This window comes from Osmia lignaria, chromosome 9 (genome assembly GCF_051020975.1).
Source record: "Osmia lignaria lignaria isolate PbOS001 chromosome 9, iyOsmLign1, whole genome shotgun sequence".
Lineage (NCBI taxonomy): Eukaryota > Metazoa > Arthropoda > Insecta > Hymenoptera > Megachilidae > Osmia > Osmia lignaria.
Window position 1 is genome coordinate 6304341 of NC_135040.1, and position 17974 is coordinate 6322314.

A 17974-nucleotide genomic window follows, 5' to 3' on the forward strand; every position below is an offset into this window, starting at 1 on the left:
GATCCTTCTTTACGCGGATCCCTTGGCATTCTGCCTTCTTGGCTCCGTGTCTCGGCATTCAGTGATAAAACGTCGAAATAAAGTCGGCACCGCATCAGATTGCTCGATATACGCGTTCCTTTCCACCCCCTTTCCACCCTTGTTGCTTTCCTTACATTTTCCACCAGTGTGAACACGTCTAATCGATCGTCCGTCGAACGATTAAACCAGAGGTGTGCGAGTACTCGATTTATTCGACAATAAATTGTCGCTCGGACAATCGAAGCGAGTTCAGTTCGGCTTGTAAATTATTTTAATGAAAAACCTGCAAGATATCCGAGCCACGAAACTCTTACACCGGTACTCGAAGATATCCTTCTTCGGAAATCCATCCAAATCCGTTGCTCAGCGATGAAAAAAGATTCGATTGTTGGCGAGCGACGGAATGTCCTGTTGCTAAGAGGAAGGATTTAGATTACGAAAGCAGTTTTCGTTCGGACCAGCCCACCGTTCGTCGATCGATCCGATACAGAGAGACACTATTGACGGTTACGCAATACTCGATGGAATCGAGTCGACGAATCAAGTGGAACGAAGCGATTGTTCTCGCGATCGCCAGAAAATTAGGAATCCGAAGGTAAAGGCGTGCTCGGCGGAAACAGAAATCCACCAACCTGTTTCCTGACTCTCCCCTCTCGGCTAAACGAACCAACCTCCTGTGATAATATATTCGCTAATAAAGAAAATTCGTATTTTCTTTCCTCGCGATTCAAACTTTTTCAACTTCCTGTATTTCCTAATGACACTTTCTACGGAAGCTCGTTAATCATCTTATCATCAATCGCTGTTTGCTTTGCGATGCTTCGACGAGATTATTCTCGTTCACAGGGAGACTAAAAATTCTTCCAAATGTCAAGCTCCTGACGTTAAATTATACGCGTCATTAGCGCTAATGTCCCATCGCTTTTCCACCCACGTTTATCGGATCCTCCTTCGATCGATAGACTCGTTAGACGTTTCAATCGTCGTTATTTAATTTCAAAATCGACGTCGAAATCACGTATTTTCGGATCTCTGTTAAAAATAATAACCTTTCAGCTCCGTAAAATCGGTTATCGCGAACACAAGGAAACGGAAGCGAAGGAGAGACAGGCGCGCGTGTGTAGGTGGGCAGGTGGGAATCAGGATAAAAAGCCGGCTGCTCGTCGGGTCAATAAACGTGATTAGCTTGTCCAAGAGCGTGTAGGCGTGACACGTGAGTCGGTGTGGCAAGGATGCATACGCAGGGGATCGGATAAATCACGCCAACCCTGTGGAACGTGTAATAAGACTTGGCTCGCGCCACCGTTTAATTAGCGATTGATTAGATAGCGGGCGGAAAGATGAATGCGCCACGAGATAGCGGCCTGATTCGATGTAAAGCGTTGTTTAATCGCAGATCGGGATTAACGCGCGCCTCGGCTGTAAATGAAATACAGCCGAAGGCTATATTTTTCCCCAAGGTAAATTCAACATGCCCTGTTTAATGTCTGACGAGTTTATTCGCCGGAGAAATCGGGTTAACGGCATACACCGAAGTCAAGGTACTTGGTCGATTGTTTGCTTAAATAAAAAAATGCTTACGGTTCTGGAAGTTCTCGATTATTAGTCATCCGGGAAGCTCTACGAAGGTTGCCGAAGTTGTCGCAAACGTTCCGATTGCCTTATTTGTTCTCCCGAGAGGGTGTCAAAGGGTGTCGAATCGGAACGGTAGCTCTCGAGGGTGTGCGACAAAGCGCGAGCGCGTAAATATTTGAAGAAAATCTTGCAGAAAGATTCGAAAATTATAAATCAACGTCGTCGAACGCATCAGCTGTTGCGGCACGATTTCACTCGTGTGGCACGGTTATTACGCGACGCCACTTAGAAAGTTTGCACCCTGTTGGAAGGGTGACAATAGTCTGTAAATAGGACACGAGTTTCCCGCAACGTGGAACATCTGTCCGCGAAACCAATTTCGATATCGTGTCACCAATTTCTGTTATCGGTGGCCTCCGAATTTTAACGACAAAGGTGGGTGTTTTTGGTAACAGGGGCTATGTTCGAAAAAGATGTTATTAAATTTCGTCAAGAAAGTAAGTTAATAGAAAAAGTAGCAAGCGTTCAACTGGTCGGAGAAGACGTGAGTCAGAATCGGTCGGGATTCGTGCGTGGCCCATTAGGAGTTCGGCAAAGAGAGAAAACGATGAAAGACATGGTTGGCATGGGTCAGTAGACAGGACAGGAAGGCCAGCGTGATATTCGATAGGAGGGATCGCGTGCGCGGGGTGGCTGGTGCCACCCTAACGTGGCACGTGGGGCGCTACCAGGTGTTGCCTAGACGTCGCGCGTCGGGTCGATGCTGAACGTTGGCGCATGTGCGACTCCCCTCTACCCCAGCTTGCCTAACCCTCGCGGACCTTTCCACCCCTCCATCTAGCCGACATTCTCGTTTTCTACCTTCTACACCCCCCCCCCCCCCCCCCTCCATTCTCCTTCCATTTTGCACAAGGGGAGATAGAACTACCCTCCTGCCACGTCTCACCCCCGAACGGGCACCAACACAAACAGTGAGCTACCAACAAGTTCGCGTCGCGCGTCGCGTATCGCCGACATAGCGTCACCACTATGCAGCCAATCTTCCATAGGAATTACCATTGCCCTCCCCCCTTGGGAGTTTGCACACTCGTCGCGGAGCTAGGAAGGAGGCCGGTGCCCGTGGCACCCTAGCCAGCTGTTTTCTCTTCCGTTTTCCATGTCTACGTTCGACACGGGCTCGAATCGTGCCACGACCACCACCTACCTCCACCAGTCTCTCCCTCTTTCCTAACGTTTCGGGGCTTGTTTCTTCTTTTTTTGCCCGACAGAGTTCACTAACCTCCTTTGGACACGGCCGGATTCGAACGAGCTGAATTTATGGGCAAACAGTGGGTAGGAATATCGAATTGATCGAATTTTATATTTTAGAAATAGATAGAGTCGTTGAAGGTGGGATTAAAATTCGAGTTCGTACAAACTGTTCTACGAAGGTCCGTGGGAGAATCAAGGATAACAGAGTCATCGTCGAATCGTTATCCCATTTGAGAAAGCAACTCATCGATTCAGAAGCAGCGGACTGTGGCCACGCCAATGGGGATGCACACACGCGTGTACCGCGCAAACGTGAAGCCCGCGCGCGCACGCAATGAAAAGGCCTGCAGGAATCGAGAACTAGCATCGGCAGCCTCGAGGGGTTGCGCAGCCATCCCTTGCTTCGGCATAAACCATCAGCAGCAGCAGCAGCAGCAGCAACGACTGCGATGGCAGCGCCACTCCATGATGCTGACTCAAGGGGTGAGCCGCAACGGAGGGGCTACGGGGGGGTTGCTGGTTCAGTAAAGGTCAGAGGGAGAAGCGGCAACAGTCGGTGCCGCGCGACGAGGAGAGTAGATAAACGTACGGTAGGGGATAAGCAGCGGAGCGGCAGCGCCACCGACTAAACAGTCGCACCCCGTCGTTGTGATCGTATTCGAGGGCACCCCCTGTCACTGGCGAGAGCCGCGACAGGGAGCGACCGAGAGAGTATTTGGACAGACAGACAGACGGACGGACGGACGGACAGACGGTCAGTCAGTCAGTCAGTCAGTCAGTCGGTCCACTCAGTTAGCCAGCCAGCGGATAAATTAGTCGTGTTGCACTGAAGGGACTGAAGAAGCACGGTGAACGGAAAAAAAAAACAAAGAGGAACAACGTCCAGCTACGACAGAAGTAACCGGAAACGAAGAGATAACTAACGAAAGAAGAAACAAACGAGTCGTCAGTAAGCAGAATAGAGAGTAGTAGTTTCTAGGGGGTAGTGTGGTGTGTAGCGATACGGGGAATAAAAGTAATCGCTAGTTAGGAAAAGGGGTGAGGCTGAGAAAGTCGAGGAGGGTTCTCTGGTGCGAACAGGCTGGCATGGTGGCGGTGCATCCTACGAAGGAGCTGCCCTCGCTGTGCCGATGACGAGGCTGCAGATCACGCCCCAACGTGAGCAAGGAAGGACGAAGAGGAAGCCGCAGCAGGCACCGTCTACGGATACCCTGATCCCACGAGAGGTCAACAGGCTTCAGATACGGACGGCGCTGAGTGACGGACGGCGGCGACGGAGACGACGGCGTCGCAACGTAGACGACCACCAGGTCGTCGCGGTCGACGTATCGTGTAACGGGGAACGGGAGAAGAAGAGCGGCGATAGTGGTGCCGGTGGCGGTCTAGTCGCGGGCATCCTTCGGATCGACTCGGTCGATCGGTACGAAGTTGGTGGTGCGTTTCGTGCGATTCGTGAGGGTGTTGCTAGTGGTGTAACGAAAAATCCGGAGGTTTCTCGTGACAGGGATACTTGGTCGGGCAGGTCGGCTGATCGGGTCCTGGTGGACGAAGCACCGGACGGCGATCACCACCAGCACCGTCAACATGCCGCGTTGCCTCATGGCCAAGAAATGGAAGGCCTATCCTTGGCCGGATCGCGTGGACGATCCACAGGAGGAGCAAAACGATCCTTCGGCTATGCTGCAGGAACACACGTCCCCGAGTCATACGGGGATTCAACAGATATCCGCCACGATGGAGAAACGGCAGCACAGGCATGAGCCGGAAGACGAGGAGATCGACGTGGTCGGGGACACGGATAGCAGGCAGGTCGATCATCAGCAGACCTGTTGGGGTCCGCACAGTCCTACCGCTGGTGCCACTGCACCTAGCCCACCGCCTCTCAACGCCTCCGGCGCTCTTTACTATCATGGTGAGTAACCTTCGATGTTATTGATTACCCTCCGAAACACACACACACTCTCTCTCTCTCTCTCTCTCTCTCTCGACCATTTATCCATCGAGATAAGCATGTCAACTCTAATCTCTCTTAATATAAAATTCCACGTGTAGGCTTGGCTTGCTACAATCTTCACGTCCGTATCAGATAAACAACTTATAGGAGCAATAGTCATCATCATCCTATCCATTTATATCCCATCGTGCCACGCCCAACATTTGTCCAGATTCGTCGAGTCTAATCTGACTTGGCGATCGTGTAAGATGAAAACCTCTTCTCCCGCTTGGATTTTTATCCCCGATTGAGATTCGACCTTCGGAGTCTGGCCATGCGTGGCTCGCCACGGGGCTGACACACCCGCCGATTGGACGATCGTCCGTGCTATAGAGAAATTGCGGTAGTCGTCCACCACGATAACACGGTACACCTCCAATCGTAGCCAAATATCAACCAAACAATATGTATCTCCTTCTTCTTTTCCTTCGATTAATGATTTTTCTCTGCTGACCGTCCGATGAATTCTGGCCATGCGTCGCATACATACATACATACATACATACACACACAGGTTCTCAGTGACACACCCGCCAGGCCGATCGTTGATTCTACTGCGGATCTTTGGGTGGATCGAAGCATAGGGGAGGAATGATTCCTCTTTTTTTCTTTCCTCTCTCGCCCGTCCCATTTGGGTCACGTTCCTTTTACGAACAAAGCTTTCGCTACCTTTCTCCCCGTTTTTCTCTATAAAACTATCTGTCTCGTGCAAACGAGGACACAGGAATTTCGGTATCTCTCCTTTCGACTTGCTTGTTGCGCGCGATTAGAGATCGCAACAATGTTGTCCTATTTTTGTGCGCGATGGCGAGCCTGGTGCCGTTAGCATCGCGCTATGGGACACTGTTGCTCGCGCAACAGGAACGAGCCCGGTTTCTATTCCGTCGTTCGAGATTTGAATTTCAATGGAGATTGTATCGGGCCGGTTAATTGTAATGCAGGAATTATGATAGAATTGAAAGGAAAATTCTTTTCACAGCTATTTGGGTCAGGTTCCTTTGTCGAACGACGTTACCTCGCGATTCTTTTACGCTGCCGGCTTAAGAGTTCCAGATGAAAACGAGCAGTTTTCGCGAAATTTAGGACGCGTACCATTCAGAATAAAGAGAGGATATTCGCTACCGACGAGAATCGAGAAACAAGCTTTTGTCGTTGAAATTAAGGAGATAACTGAAATGTTTGGATAATAGAATCTTTCGATAAAATTAATTCTTCGGTTCGAAATATTCACTTGACACATGTTGAACGCGCTCCACAAGTTGTACCACAAAATGGATACCTTCGATTAATTTTTAATCAAACACAAACTTTCGTCGTTCAAAGGTGATCGAATTTATCGAAATATTTAAAGATACGTAATACAGATGATTAGTTTTAATTTTTATGTAATTATCTTTTAAATGATTATTCAACGTTTCTCTTTAAAGTACCTCGTTTGGTGACACACAAATGATTTAACGTTTCACGACATTCACGACATTTTAGCTAATCGCATTAGGTGGCCGGTTGTTGCGAAAAATAACGTGCGAGAGCAGCTGTTAATTAAATTCCGTTATCGATTCTGACCGTCGGGTCTTTAACATGGCGCGAAGCGTTATGTAACACGTGTACTCGTTCCACGAGGCTAAAAGTTGGACCTTGCAACAAAAGTCAACCAATTTTCTCTATTTGTTTTAAAATGCTTTATATATCAATTTTGCAACCGTGTATAAAGTACATTTTTCATTTAACCTTCGAACATTTTCAAACTTCTCGAAAATCTCATTTTAATCCTTTGACAACCGATGTAATAAATTTGTGATTTTGATAAGTATCAGTAATTTAACTTCGTTTCAACAGATACCGTGTGCATAATTTTCCTATGAAATCTTTTATTACTGGAAATAATAGGGCACGAACGGTTCCGTTTCGTTTCGTTTCGTTCGATTTTATGCATCGTCGAATACGACCTTGCACGTCGAGATGAGAATTCAGGTCGAAAAATATGTAAGAACGACGTGGCATCGATTAAACGGCTTCCTTTTGCTGTGAGTACTACGCAAATAACGAACGGTACTTTCTTTGTAGTAGTCACGTAATACTTCATTGTACGGGCTCGCTGTTACTTCTCTTAATTCCATGTTAATGATTAAGTATTCCTGCGACGAGGGGGGGGGGGGGGGGGGGGGGGGGGGGGGGGTGCTCGCAACCCAAATTAATAAATTAGCACTGGTGACTGGTACAGTGGAAATAACCGTGCCTAGTACGACAAGGATACCATTTTGACGGTCGCTTGTTTTATGCAATCAATGACAATCATAATTTTTCAACTTGCTACAAAATAATCGGCCCATCGAATTTCTTCAATTTTCCTCAAGTTTCTATTAGCAGAAAGTAAAGTTCGAAAGCCTGGATGTTGCAGGGAATGAGTTTGCGCAACGCTCGAGGAATGTTCGAGGCGCGCAGAGGGTGTCTCGGGCAGGGTTCGCTTGGCGATAATGAGGCTGAGGCAATTAGCGAATCCGGCGACACGATTTTCAAGCGCCACCCAATCGTACAAAGTTTCGATGCGGTCTTTTGCGTTTCATAACACAATCTGTTGCAATTCTTACTACACTAATCCCTCCTTCCATATGGTATTATTTTTACTCTCTTTACATGGTCGAGAATGAAACTAATCGGAGGTAAGCGAATTCACATCGAACGAGTTAAAAAAAATTCGAATTAAACGTTAACCCTTTTCGAGGCGAATTTAAAGGACACTGGACGCCCTGTATAGCTCAACTCTTTTTCAAGTAGTATAGGTAGTCGCGATCGGGCCATCTTCCGCACCAAGTGCAGGCTATCAATCACGCGAAACATGCTGCAATCTTTGTACATACATATACCATGAAACGCAATTACGTTCTTGCAGTTTCCAACACTAGGATTCCTATCAATTTCAATTCGGTTTTGTTCAAGCATCCCGATCGTCCGCCGTTCGAAACGATCGACGAGCAACAATAGCAAAAGGACCTTACGTCGCCTTTTGAAAAGGCTAGAATCAACAGACTCGTGGGAGCGTGCTGAGCGTTCATTCGACATTATTGATTCTCACCCTCTCCTCCAACCCCTCTCTACTTCACCATCCCTTCTCTTTCATTCTTTGTCCCTCTCACTCTCTCTAGGCCGTTGATGAAATGCACTTCCAGACACGGCCACTCTTCTTTCCCTCTGTGTTGACTTCCTTTTATTTCAGCCAATAATAGATGCGCGTCGGTTGATCGATCGCCAGCACAGTTTTCTGATTTATTGCTGTCACGAAGACCACCCTTGCGACACCCCTGGCTCCCCCTCGAGGGATCCGAGACCCTTTGCGATTCGTCAAAGTGGTTGCTTCTTTATATTTTTCTTTTCCACAGAATCACTGAATTTTACGTGAAAATTTTTCATAATTTCTGATGATCCCACGATTAACACTTTGATTCTTCTTTTTCTTGTCTTGTTAATTATTCGTGGAGGGCATAGCTGGATGATCGGAATAGGGTAAACGACCCCGGATAGAAAAAGAATTCCTATACGATACGTCGATCGCAACCGCGTTTCTCAGCTCGACGAAGGTAAAAAAGGAAGGAGAGCTAGCGGTATTGTTTCACCGGGACGGATGGAAGATTTTTCGTGGCTGGAAAGAGTCGCAGCTGACGGAACAGAAGGGAAGCGACACGCTCGACAATTTCAACGTTCTGTCGTGTTCAGGGCCTGTTCGCAACAATGCGAAATGTCGCGTTACATTGTCGCAGCGAGGGTATCGATCGTGTCCGGTGGAAAGCAACAACGAGCCATCGAAGGCTAACTGTCGCGTGTCCTTTCGCGTGGACAACGGCAATAAAAAGAAGGGCTGCCCGTTTATGTCGTTCGAATGGATATTAAGCCGAGTACACATTGAACGAGCCTGTGCAAACGTCACGGTGTTTTTCACCCTTTAACCGGTGAATTCTTTAAAGGTACGATTGAAATCGTGACTTGAAATCTTATGCATTTTCACATCGTGAAAAGCAGGAGTCGCGTTATGAAATTAAGCGACGTTCTCAAGGGAGGAAAGAAAAATGTGGAGTGGAGAATATTGAATGCAACAGATACTTTACATGGTATTACGCAAATCCTTCTTACCCTCTCTTACGCACAGGGAGTACTTTTTCTGTGTCGTTTTCTCATTAATAAACGCATATGGCGTGAGCAGCTGACGTGTACCGGCAAAAGGAAATGAAACGGCGTGGCGCACCGGTTTCGTGTGATTCACGAATTCAAATATTCATGGCTAGAGCCAGGGGGGGTTTAGAAGCACCGGATGACCAAGAAACGGGGTGGAAAGAAGGAACGTCGCGTTATCGGTGGCCTTTCATTTTCGACATCGCAACGTTTCGTTCCACTCGAGAAAATCCTCGAGGGATAATTAAAAGCTGTTATTTCGAAGCTGCCGTTTTATATTCTGTTCGTTGGTCTTGAAAATGCTTCACCTCGTGATATTAATTTTTCAAGAATTTTTTCAACTCTCCGAGCGCGCGTTGAAAATTGAAGAGAAACCTTCGATCTGCATTATTCATTAGCGCAGCCTCTAATCAGCTCTGAATTCCCTATTAAGTCTGATTGAGCGTATATCCCTCATTAATTAATATTCAGCATTAATTTTAGCCCCCTCGATACGGAACGAGCCAATTCGTTAATTGTATCAACACGGTGAGCTTGGTAATTTCAATCGTGTCCTGTAACCGATAGTTTACACCACAATAAGTTTGCGAGATTCAAAGGCAATCATAATTAATCAACTCGTTTGCAGAATCTTGGATCTCCTAATCTTGTGTGCAGGATTACCCTTTCTGATCCCGGGATGTAGATTAATTAGAGGACGTAAGATGGAAATCCTCAAAATCCCAGTTTAGTTAATTAATCCCTCCCTTTTATCAGGAGCTGTGGATTAACCGCGCGAATAAATCAGTAATAAATCACACTTCCCTATTCGTGATCCATCCGCCTTATCCACGGTTGGCAAATGTTCTTCAGAAAGCATATGTTTAAATAATAAAATAATATTTTGCGCAGGTTACACGCACGAATCGTGGATCAACCACGAGGAGCCGCCAAAATACGCGACCCTGCGTTCGGCAGCGGAGCTGGCCCGACCGGTGGTCCCGTCTCCTCCGCCTCCAGCCGCGCAGCAGGAGCTGCCGGTGGTGGTGACCGGGTCCAGTTTGCACCAACCACACCCAGTAGCCCCAACGACCACCCCTTCGTCGTCCGCGTCGTTGAGTCTACCTCCTAGAAAAAGCCTGTCCATGTGCTTCACCAGCACCGGGACGGCGCTCTCGCTGCCCCCGAAGAAGAAGGACATCTACCGACCCTATAGCCTTCAGCCAACATCGGAGATCCGGACGTCGGCCGAGGAGGATCTGTCAGCCGCGCAGGCGATCCTCGACCTGAGCGCGTCACCGGCTGCGCCCACGCACTCGGTCTTCATTCACACGCTATCACCACCGCCGCCACCGCCGCAGCCTACAGCGCCAACGGCGCCTAGCGCTGCGACGGCCGGCCAGCTGCAGCCGGCACAGCAGCAGCCTATACCCGTGTCGGTGCTGGTCCCGGTACCTAGCTCGCAGACCAGCCAGCTGCGACAACAAGAACAAACGCCGCAACCTCAGTCACCTGCCACAGCCGAGGCGAACGCAGGCAACTGCTCCGCTGGTAGAGATGGGTGAGTATCCGTTTACTGATCGTTGCAATGGATCGTATGTTGGTCACAGATACAGGGGGGACACGTAGGGCATTAGGTGTGTTGGATGAACGCGATTCGATGTTTGCTGTCTCGCTTCTGTATACGATCGCTTGTTGAGTGTGTTGATTGGTCGTTTCTCATTGTCAGTGTTGCATGTTACTTTCCTGGGGTAACGTTTGATGTTTGGATGGGGTCAGCGAAGTAATGAAAAAGGGCACGAACGCGGAGGAGATTCCTCGTTCCTACATCCAAAATCCTTCGAAATCGGCTGCCAGTCCGTGCCCCGTAACGATGAATCCTCGAGTCCGTCCTAGATCACAGGCACTCAACGGGCTAGCAGCCTTCAGTTATCACTTGATCCTTGATCCAACAGCAGCAGCGGCAGTAGCAAGACGGTCGCGTACACGTACGAGGCTTTCTTCGTGTCGGACGGTCGGTCGAAGCGTCGTGGGAACAGCACTAACGGCGCCGCGGTGCCCGACAAGGAGGCTACCCAACCGGACAGGCCGAAGTTCACCTGTACCGAATGCGGTAAACAGTACGCCACCTCCTCGAACCTGTCCCGGCACAAGCAGACCCATCGCAGCCTAGACTCTCAATCGGCGAAGAAGTGCATCCATTGTGGCAAGGCGTACGTGAGCATGCCAGCTCTGGCGATGCACGTGTTGACCCACAAGTTGGCCCACAGTTGCGGCGTCTGCGGCAAGATGTTCTCCAGGCCTTGGTTACTGCAAGGTCATCTCAGAAGTCACACCGGGGAGAAGCCTTACGGGTGCGCGCATTGCGGCAAAGCGTTCGCCGATCGTTCGAACCTGCGCGCCCACATGCAGACCCACTCGGCGGACAAAAATTACGAGTGCTCCCGATGCCACAAGACGTTCGCGCTGAAATCTTACTTGAACAAACACCTGGAGTCCGCGTGCCTCCGCGACGACGAGATACCGCCGCAGCAAGCCGCCGGCAGCAACAGCAACAACGCGACGCAACACCAGCAGAGCAACAACCGTGGTTTGTAGCAGCGCTTCGACGACGCGAACGCGATGATCACCAGACGCCCGGACGTCCTTAGCGAGTCTAAGGAGAGCTAGCGGTCGTTCCCGGCCACAGCCGGTTAACAGCCGGGCTTTCGAGGAAATCAGCAGGACGAGGATTAACGCATAAGGTTTGCCGTAGGTTTTAAGTAGAAAAGTGCCAGTAGTGAATTTCGGGAATAGAGAAGTAAACCGTGAGATGTAGAGTAAAAAGAAAAAAAAAAAAAAGAAAAGACGAGGCAGGGGAAGGAGGAGATCGAACGAACGAAGAGTTAGAGGAGGTGTCGGCTTCGTAAAATAATGTCTAACATTAATAAAAACGTCCAATAATGTTAAGTCTTAAAAAAAAAAAGGGGGAAAAAGGGAGAAACAAAACGAGAGAAACGAGAACAGAGAACACGTCGAACGGTGACGTCCACACTGCAGTCTAGTCACTCTAGTCGATTATACCTAATACATTATGATATTATATTATTATATATTATATATTATATTATATTATTATTATTATATATATATAGTATATTTACTAGCGCGTACGGTTCTAGTCGCGAGCTCGTTACGGAGACACTATTTATTGATAATTTAGCTGCCTAAAGAAAAAAAAAAGAAAATAAAACTCTTCGATGCTTGAAAATATACCAAAAAAAGAACACACATACACACACATAAACGACATACATACAAAATGGGGAGATACGTCAGTACTTGAAAAAAAAGATGCAATAATGATAAACGATAACGTGATTTTCAGCCGGTTTTCGATTCATCCCTTAACATTCGATAGATCCATCGACGCCGTTCGTGAACGTCTCGCGAGAATCGAATCGCGTCGAAAAAACGATCGTCGCTAGCTGGTACGCACACCCGTCACCCCGACACTTATTTTACCGAAAATTCAGACCCAATCGACCCCGTTCGCACGTTCCTCTTCGATGGATCCTTCGGTGGACCACGTTATATTCGACCAGGGGTCGATCTCACGGTGGATGTACCTTAATCCCGTGAACAAAATTCACGTTATTTTTATTCCACGGTGTACATTATGTAAATAAGATAATGGTTCACTTATCGAAAGTGGATGTTCAATAATTTCCTTTCCGCAATGCTACACGAACGAATACAAAGTGAAAAGGAAAAAGGAAATTCAAGATTTACACGGACACAGAGACACAAACACGTAGGGCAAAATGAACACAAGCGTATATTTAGAGCAAATTCAAGTAATAGATGCGTAAACATTGTTATACACATATTTTATAGAAGCAATATAACGAGTAAGAAAATAATTAAAAAAAAGTAAATAAATAAATAAATAAACCAGTAATAATGACGACGCGTACGGTCAAAAAGCAATGTTTCGACACAACGAATTATATAATTATACATATATAGAGGCGAACATCGAAGTTTAACGCGATGGGAAATTAAACAAAAAAAAACGATGATTTGCTTCGGTATCGAACTTATTCGATCGTCCAACCACGCTCTTCGATCATTTTCGTGATCGTATGTTAAACTGTTCGAGTTTCATGGTTTATTTATTTCACTGTCTCTCTATGCTTAATGAAAAAAACAATTTCTTTCGTATTGGTAAGCAAAAGCTATTCCTATTTTAGAATCTAATATATATATATATATATACATATTTGTATTAGAATGGTTGGATAAAATAATGGGAGCAATCGAGGAATCAGCGACTCAATGATTCGCCTTTTTCACAACACCAAATTTACATTCTTAAGAATTTAGTTACCTAGTAGTGTCACTTTGATATTAGTAATTAATGACTGAATACTAATTAAATAGGTATTATTCGTTCATTTGCTACTCGAGATACGGAAAAATTCATGCGCGCTGTAACCAACGAGAAAGTTGATAATACTAATCAATCTTTCATGTTTTAATTATTTAAATAGATAGGGGTTAAATTTGTAACGTCGTCCTTAATGAATGAACAACGACGGACAATATTTCTTGTCGTATCGAATATTACATACATCGAATCTTGCTCGTTCATCATCGATTAAACATCGTACATTAGTTAACATCGTTCTTCCAAGTACAACGATTATAGAGAGACAGAGAAATCCAGCCGAGAGACTCGATCATTTTCTTCCATTCGATCGACGTTGCTATCTAAAGATAGCAACGACTGTACCAGGCCAAATTATTCTAAAAAAAATATTTTACAAAAAAAGAAAAGCGAAGAAATCGCGAGAGAACAAAGAAGAGCGTGGATCAGAGCCAGAAATGGCTCGACGATCCAACGAGTCCTTTTGTAATAATTATTGCCGACAAATAATTACCGCGTTGCATGTACAGAGTAGCCGACCTCTCACCGCCAAAGTAACGAAGCAAAAAAAAAAAAAAAAAATGAACTGCAAAAAAGAAAAAAAAATGAAAAAAAATGAGAAAGAACCGAAGCACACGGAGAACAGAAAAACGAACACGATATTCTTTGTTGTTTTTCCCCTGGTTGCTTAGCCGGTTCGATGGCCCAGAATTCAGAAGAAAAATCTGGTCGATCGAATTTAAATTGATGAGAAAAAAAAGAAGCTTTTCTAGTTTTTTCCTTTAAAGGAAATTGATTTCGTGAGTTGTATGCCGTGCGTGCAATTGCGATCTCGCGTACGTAAATAACATACGAACGTAGAGCAATAAAGTCCTAAGCAATACTAATTAATTAATTAAAGAAGGAAAGCAATTAATATAAATTAGTAAGTCGATTCGAATAGGAAAAGAAGATGGCAAAAACGTTCAGGTGAACGCAAACGAAGCGCACTGTTTGACGCGTGGGGTTTTTTTTTTTTTTTAATTTAAGGCTCGACGTGGACGAGCGACTTTTGTCATTGAAATTTTGCAATAATATTTTCAAAATATTATTGAAATTTTAAATATTTGGTATCGAATTTAAATAAAAGGAATCAAGAAAATTGAAATGGACCTAGGTTGGTTTGGTAGAGTGGATGAAGCAAATACCATATCGAATACTTATTTAGTACCATTCAAAATTAATTAATTATCCATAACCATATTCGAAACCTACCAAAATTATTCTAACGAAATAGTCACTCGTTTGCTCGAGTTCTTTCGCTTCGTTTCCAATTGCAAACTCGAATTGCATTTATTCTGTCTCAGTTTCATTGTTCTTCATTACTTAATAATATATTTATTTCTTTTTTTCTTACTAATTGTTATCAGTATTATTATTATTATTAGCGTTTGCATCATCGTCGTAATTTATTATTGTCATCGGTATTTATTATATTTATTATTATTATTATTATTGTGTACTTTATTTATCCTTATATTAAATTCACCTTATTGCGTTGTTGTTAATTGTATTATAATCATCATTTTCTAATCATTTATCGTTTGTTATTATTGCGCCTGATACAACGATTTTTGTACAACGATCGGTGAAAGAAAATACGTGCAATCCCTGTCGTTTCGTATATTTTCCCGTGAAAAAAAAAAAAAAAAAAAATAATAATAATAAGAAAGAAAATGGAACGATCGAGGCTAAAACAATTCGTTGAACCAGTCTCAAGCGTGTACAGTCGTTTTAATCGATAATGTAATCGAACTTCCGGAACGTGGTAATGTACATTATGTACTTGTAGCGTAGAATGTACATTATACGCGTTCTTGTACGTGAAAAAAAAAAGATACTCGTATAAGTACTTACACATAATTGTAGTATCTGCTAAACGCGTAGATCGTATCGTGAATTGGTGATTTGTCTGGAAAAAAAATTATTTCATTTTTTGATGAATCTTAGAAATTCCAAGGAACGATTGGATCGTATTTTTCTATGATGTTAAATAAAATTAAAAAAAAATAAAATAAAATAAAAAGAAATTAATCGTGACTCGTCCTCTACGATTAGCTTGCTTCTATGATTATTAATATATTATAAAAGAAAAAGAGAGAAATTGGAAATTGTAAAGATTTGAAACGAAGATTTAGGGGTGTTTGTAATACGTAGGTGGTATTGGGAATTTGTGATTCGTCGGGAAACATCATTTTTCGATGATCTTTGAAATTGCAAGGAACGATTGAATCGTATTTTTGTATTCGGTTTATAACGTGAGATATAATGATTGAATCGTGACTCGTCCTCTGCATACTTGATTAGAATACGTTGAAAAAGGGAATGGAAACGAAAAAGAAAAAAAAAATTGATCGTGTTCCAAGTATTTTTTCAAGCGTGTCTCTGGCGAAATATCGAGAGACGTTGATCCTCGATTAAAAAAAGAAAGCCGAGGTTGAACGCAAATATTCGATGAGAAAGAAAGAGAGATAGAGGTAAACGTGGATCGAGTTCAGAGTTCGTTACTGGAAATTGCACCGGTTTGTTAGGGAAGTCTCATGGACAATTAAACTATTTTAATTGACCGGCCGGCGGCGAGGCCATTTCACGTTTGTCGTAACTTCGTGGCGTTATTAACGGCCGAAAGCGATTCTCAAACTAATTAACAGTTCTTTTCCCCTGCATCCCTGGAAAATTCTCCATTTTCCACTGTTTCTTTTCTTCGTTATCGAGCAAATTAAAATCATTTAATTAACATTTCAACGAACGAGCTACCTTCTTACTATTCTTCGAATAAAAATTATTATTAAATCCACGATAATGTTAATGGTATTTTTATATTTCTTTTTTTCTTCCACTCAACACGGTTGATAGGAACGGTTTACAGGTTTCGCAATTTCTGCTCAATCGGTTGGAACGACACGTCAACTATGTAGTCAGGATTGTTTTGATATCGATTACAGGAAACAGAATCAATTTGTAATACTGTATACATTTACCGAAGGCTACAGGTAAGCCAATTGTTCGCTGAGATACACGTGTCAGTTCGAAACCGTGTATAGTCACGTTAGATGTATAGTCTACCCGTATAATTCATGAATGAAACAGTCAACAATTACTTAACACACTCGGCGCATTGAATATGAATATACTGATCACGATAATTGCGGTCGTTACATTTGGTGTGACTATTTAATTAGTAGTAATTTGGAAAATACATAGCGAATCGACCAATTATCCTACAATTCAATTCGGTGCTTTGTCCAGTAATGATACGATAAAAAATTGACAACTGTCTGAAACGCTCAGCAGCTCAATCCTGTCAATCACGGATTCGTTGTTAATTAGAGATGCTCAAACATGTGTGTACAAAACGTAGATGAGACAGAATGAATACCGTGTATTTATCGATAACGAGTGACGAGGCACGGCAAGTAATTAGAGATAGAGATAATCAACGATAAGCGAAGCAATATTTTACGATTATTTCTGTAAATATATTTCGCAAATATTTAACGAAGCGTCGTTTCAAGCGCAACCATCAACAATTTGCATTCGATAAGAAATGATAAGAATAAAATTTAGTAATTATCGTTAACGAGTTCCAAGGAATCTCACGATCTACCGCGTGGATCGATTTTCAACTGAATTTTCACACCACGAAAACCGGAAGTAGCGACGGTAGAATCTAGCCCTAGTTTGCACAATCCAACAGAGAAGAACTTCATTATTTTCTAGAAAGTAATTAAAAAAAGGAAACACTTTTGTTTCGACAAAAGTACCAACTCTTTCCTCCACGGCCATTCCTTCTCGAGGACGAGTTCCAGTCTTGCCCAGTTGATAAAAAAAAATGGAAAAAAAATGTTAAAAACGCGCGTATCTCTTAAACAATATATTCTGTATATACCTATCTATTCTAGATCTATATACACTTAAATATTATACATGTATATAATACGTACACGTATGAGAATTTCCTAAAGACACACTCGACAACACACTCTCTTACACCTACACGATTACACGATTAGATCTCTCTCGTGTAAACTCTCTGTAACTTGTGACTAGTCTAATCTTTCCCTAATCGAAGCGATCGTTCTTCGTGCTCGCTAATTCGATCACTATTTCTTGCTTGGAAACTGAGAAGTTGGGAAGCGGGAACAGCAATTTTGAGAAAATTTGCAATTATTCAAAAATAGAAAAATTAAAAATTTTGGAATTGGAAATTTTGAAAATTTACCATCTGCTTTTTAATTACGAATCCACTGTTGCTGTTCTCACCCTCCACCTCTACTTCTGCTGTTCCTTCTACCTTTACCTTAAAGAATTTCTACTCGCGACACGATATTCTTCGTCGCTGTCTGCTCAAATACTGAATTTGTCGAGCAAATCTTCGATCGTGTTCCTGAAACCTCTCGGTTCGATAGAATAATCGACAAGCTCGTCGTCTACCCCTAATCTCTACCCTTGTCGATATTATCCAAAAGTGATCGATCAATCCTGTACAATAGAATCTAAATTATGAAAAATCCAATAATTTTTTGAACTTCCTCGATTAT

The 17974-nt window shown here is 44.0% G+C and overlaps 1 protein-coding gene across 3 annotated transcripts; it reads left to right on the forward strand.

Annotated features, from left to right (window-relative positions):
* The first annotated feature begins 2617 nt into the window (after positions 1-2617).
* On the forward strand, positions 2618-11841 carry scrt (scratch). 3 transcript variants are annotated; one of them, XM_076690173.1, is made up of 4 exons: positions 2620-2928; positions 3027-4759; positions 9899-10547; positions 10942-11841. In XM_076690173.1, the coding sequence occupies exons 2-4, from the start codon at positions 4432-4434 to the stop codon at positions 11582-11584; spliced, it is 1620 nt and encodes a 539-aa protein (XP_076546288.1). In that variant the 5' UTR covers positions 2620-2928; positions 3027-4431; the 3' UTR covers positions 11585-11841. The 3 variants fall into 3 exon arrangements, with proteins under 3 accessions (XP_034181391.1, XP_076546288.1, XP_034181380.1); XM_034325500.2 differs by having other exon boundaries at positions 2618-4759; positions 10945-11841; XM_034325489.2 differs by having other exon boundaries at positions 2620-4759.
* Positions 11842-17974: the final 6133 nt, after the last annotated feature.

What these genes read in the sequence shown, in the direction of transcription:
- scrt (XM_034325489.2), top strand. Translation starts at nt 4,432, where the DNA reads ATGCCGCGTTGCCTCATGGCCAAGAAATGGAAGGCCTATCCTTGGCCG. An exon ending in CGGCGCTCTTTACTATCATG is followed by an intron (nt 4,760 to 9,898) that starts GTGAGTAACCTT and finishes TATTTTGCGCAG; the next exon opens with GTTACACGCACGAATCGTGG. An exon ending in TGCTCCGCTGGTAGAGATGG is followed by an intron (nt 10,548 to 10,941) that starts GTGAGTATCCGT and finishes TTGATCCAACAG; the next exon opens with CAGCAGCGGCAGTAGCAAGA.